Source organism: Nestor notabilis, unplaced genomic scaffold, assembly GCF_000696875.1.
Source record: "Nestor notabilis isolate BGI_N333 unplaced genomic scaffold, ASM69687v1 scaffold8425, whole genome shotgun sequence".
In the NCBI taxonomy this organism is placed as follows: Eukaryota; Metazoa; Chordata; class Aves; order Psittaciformes; family Psittacidae; genus Nestor; species Nestor notabilis.
In genome coordinates, this window is record NW_009928785.1 from 1 (window position 1) to 2,727 (window position 2,727).

Here is a 2,727-nt window from a genome sequence, read left to right on the forward strand (position 1 = left end):
CACTTGGGTGGCCTTCGACATCATGTGCTCCACTGCCTCCATCCTCCACCTCTGCATCATCAGCCTGGACCGGTACTGGGCCATCGCCAGCCCCTTTCGCTATGAGCGCAGGATGACACAGGGACTTGCCTGTGCCATGATAGCCACGGCCTGGGCTCTCTCCATCCTTATCTCCTTCATCCCAGTGCAGCTACACTGGCACAAAGCCAAGGAGGGAAGCTATCCAGGCTCCTGGCTGCCTGGGACACCCCGCTGTGATGTCAGCCTGAACCGCACTTACGCCATCACGTCTTCTCTTATCAGCTTCTACATTCCTGTGGCCATCATGATCATCACCTATACCAGGATCTACCGAATTGCCCAGGCCCAGATCCGCCGTATCTCTACCCTTGAGAGAGCAGGGGGGCAGTGGCCAGCTCACGGCAAGGAGCCCACCTCCTCTTTGCGAAGTTCCCTGCGCAAGGAGACCAAGGTGCTGCAGACAGTCTCTATCATAATGGGAGTCTTCGTTTGCTGCTGGCTGCCCTTCTTCCTGCTCAACTGCCTGCTGCCTTTCTGCCAGCCTGAGCACAAGAGAGACCATGAAGGACAGTTACCCTGCGTTGGCCAAACCACCTTCAACGTCTTTGTGTGGTTTGGCTGGGCCAACTCCTCAGTGAATCCAGTGATCTATGCTTTCAATGCAGACTTTAGGCGGGCTTTCAGCAATCTCCTGGGCTGCCGGTGCTTCTGCTGTGGCACACCTGGATCCACTGTGGAGAGGGTCAACTTCAGCAATGAGCTGGTTTCTTATCACCATGACACCACTTGCCAGAAGGGAGGACCTGCCTCATCATCAGTACCCCCTCCTGCAATCACTGCCTGGGTGCAGCCCACACTCCACGCCATAAGCCTTCAGGGAGAGGACAGCAGCGAGGAGCTGTCTATGGAGAAGGGGCCTGTAACCTCCCAGACACAGGCTGGCGCTGGCAGCAGCCCCAGGAGTTGTCAGGCGCCAGCTGTTTTGCAGTTGGATTGCAAAGCAGAGCTATCTCTGGAAACTATTATCCACTGCACAGGGCTTGGTCGGTGTGAGGGACCCCATCAGTCTGTTCCAGAGGGATAAGAGATTGCGTGTTCCTCATGCACACAGCCATCCCACAGGGAGAGCTCACTCTGCCTCCACTAAGTTACGCCCATCCCACAGCTGAAAAAATCACATCCCAGAGGCATGGAAACCTGTTGCTCTTACCCCAGAGGGGTGATGGGAATATGAAGTCCATTCCAAAAGCATCTAGCAGCCACATATTAACCTCTTCCCATGGCCACCTTCCCCCCTTACTCTTTTGCAGTCAGAAGACATTTTCAATGCATTTGTTCACTCTTCAATCAAGCTTGTGATATTTATTAAGAATAGTGAGGTAATTAGATCAAAATGAAAACAACTCATAGTTTGAGACTATAATATAATCTTACTTAGATAAATTAAGATTAGATTTAGCTAAAATCCCATTCCCTGCCTCATTGGTTTCACATCATACAATGTGCATAGTTCTGATCTTAAAGGTTTGTGTTTGATTTCACTTCTGTGTGTTTATTTCAAAGCCTTGTGTCTGCATTTACACATTTGAATCTCTGTTTAGGCTCTTCAATAGAATTTACTCTATTAAAACATCACTATCTTGAGTCAAAAGACTACTGAAAACCTTGGGAAATTCAGTTGATTTAATGTAGGACCCCAAACACAGTTTCAGGTGCCCAACTTTGGTATTCCAGCTTAATGATATTGACCTAGGATTTTCCTCATCCTTGAATGTTAGAAAATGTATTACAGCAGAATGGTGTTCGAGAACTAGCACTATAACTCCAGAGCAATTTAAGCTATCAGCTGAGGCAGCTTCAATCCTTCCTTTCTCCTACTCATTCAGGCAGCTAATCCTTCCAGAAAGCAAGCTGATCCACAAAATAAAAAGTGACCAGGTCAGCTCTCTGAACACATTTCACTACTTCCAGATGTGAACAGCAACAAAAGGCAGAGCAAATGGGCATTGAATGGCTCGCAGGAGAGAAAATACTGAGGAACCTTTATGGTCATTCCTGTATGTTTTAAAGGGCTCAGCAGACATTAAGGGAACGCAGTGGCACCTCACTGTCCTCCACTTCACTGTCCACCACTGAAGAGTTCTGCTGCTGACTAATAGTGTCGCCATCATCAACACATTTTTCTGGCCTTTGCCTATGATTGAGTTCATGGACCTTGATTCATCTAAGGAAGATGAAGATGCAACTGCCCAGAAAGGTACATCAAAAATGCTTACACTGCGAGAGTTTTCTTGGACTGTCAGTCTCGTAGATGATACAACTGGTATCTTTCAGAACAGTGCTGAAAAGCGAGACTCTTCTCCCTGTGATCCTTCTCCCTGTGAATTTAAACTGTGTGTAGTCCTTAAGTCCTTGTATGTATTTCACTCCCTCTCCCCTCCAGTCACTCCCATCAATCCTTCCAATATGCGAAAACATGCTTCTGCTAACCTGCCTTTTACCGGAATGTGTCCTTGATGGATAGTTGGGCATGGCTGCAATCTGTTCTTCATGGCCAGAAGTGGCAAGATGAGAGGTAATGGGCTTAACTGTAAGAAAGAACGAGACAAGACTTAAGAAAAACTTTCTAAGAATCAGGATAATTAGCACTGCAGTAGATTGCCAAGGGAAGTTATGACATCTCTCTCAGTAAAGTCTTGAAGACGA

The 2,727-nt window shown here is 47.6% G+C and overlaps 1 protein-coding gene across 1 annotated transcript; it reads left to right on the top strand.

The window, feature by feature from the left end:
* Positions 1-4: 4 nt before the first annotated feature.
* On the top strand, positions 5-1,105 carry LOC104405828 (D(1C) dopamine receptor-like; the record flags this gene model as incomplete). Its single annotated transcript, XM_010014662.1, has 1 exon — positions 5-1,105. A coding segment is annotated over one exon (1,101 nt), but the record flags the coding sequence as incomplete, so codon positions are not given.
* Between the last annotated feature and the right edge of the window lie 1,622 nt (positions 1,106-2,727).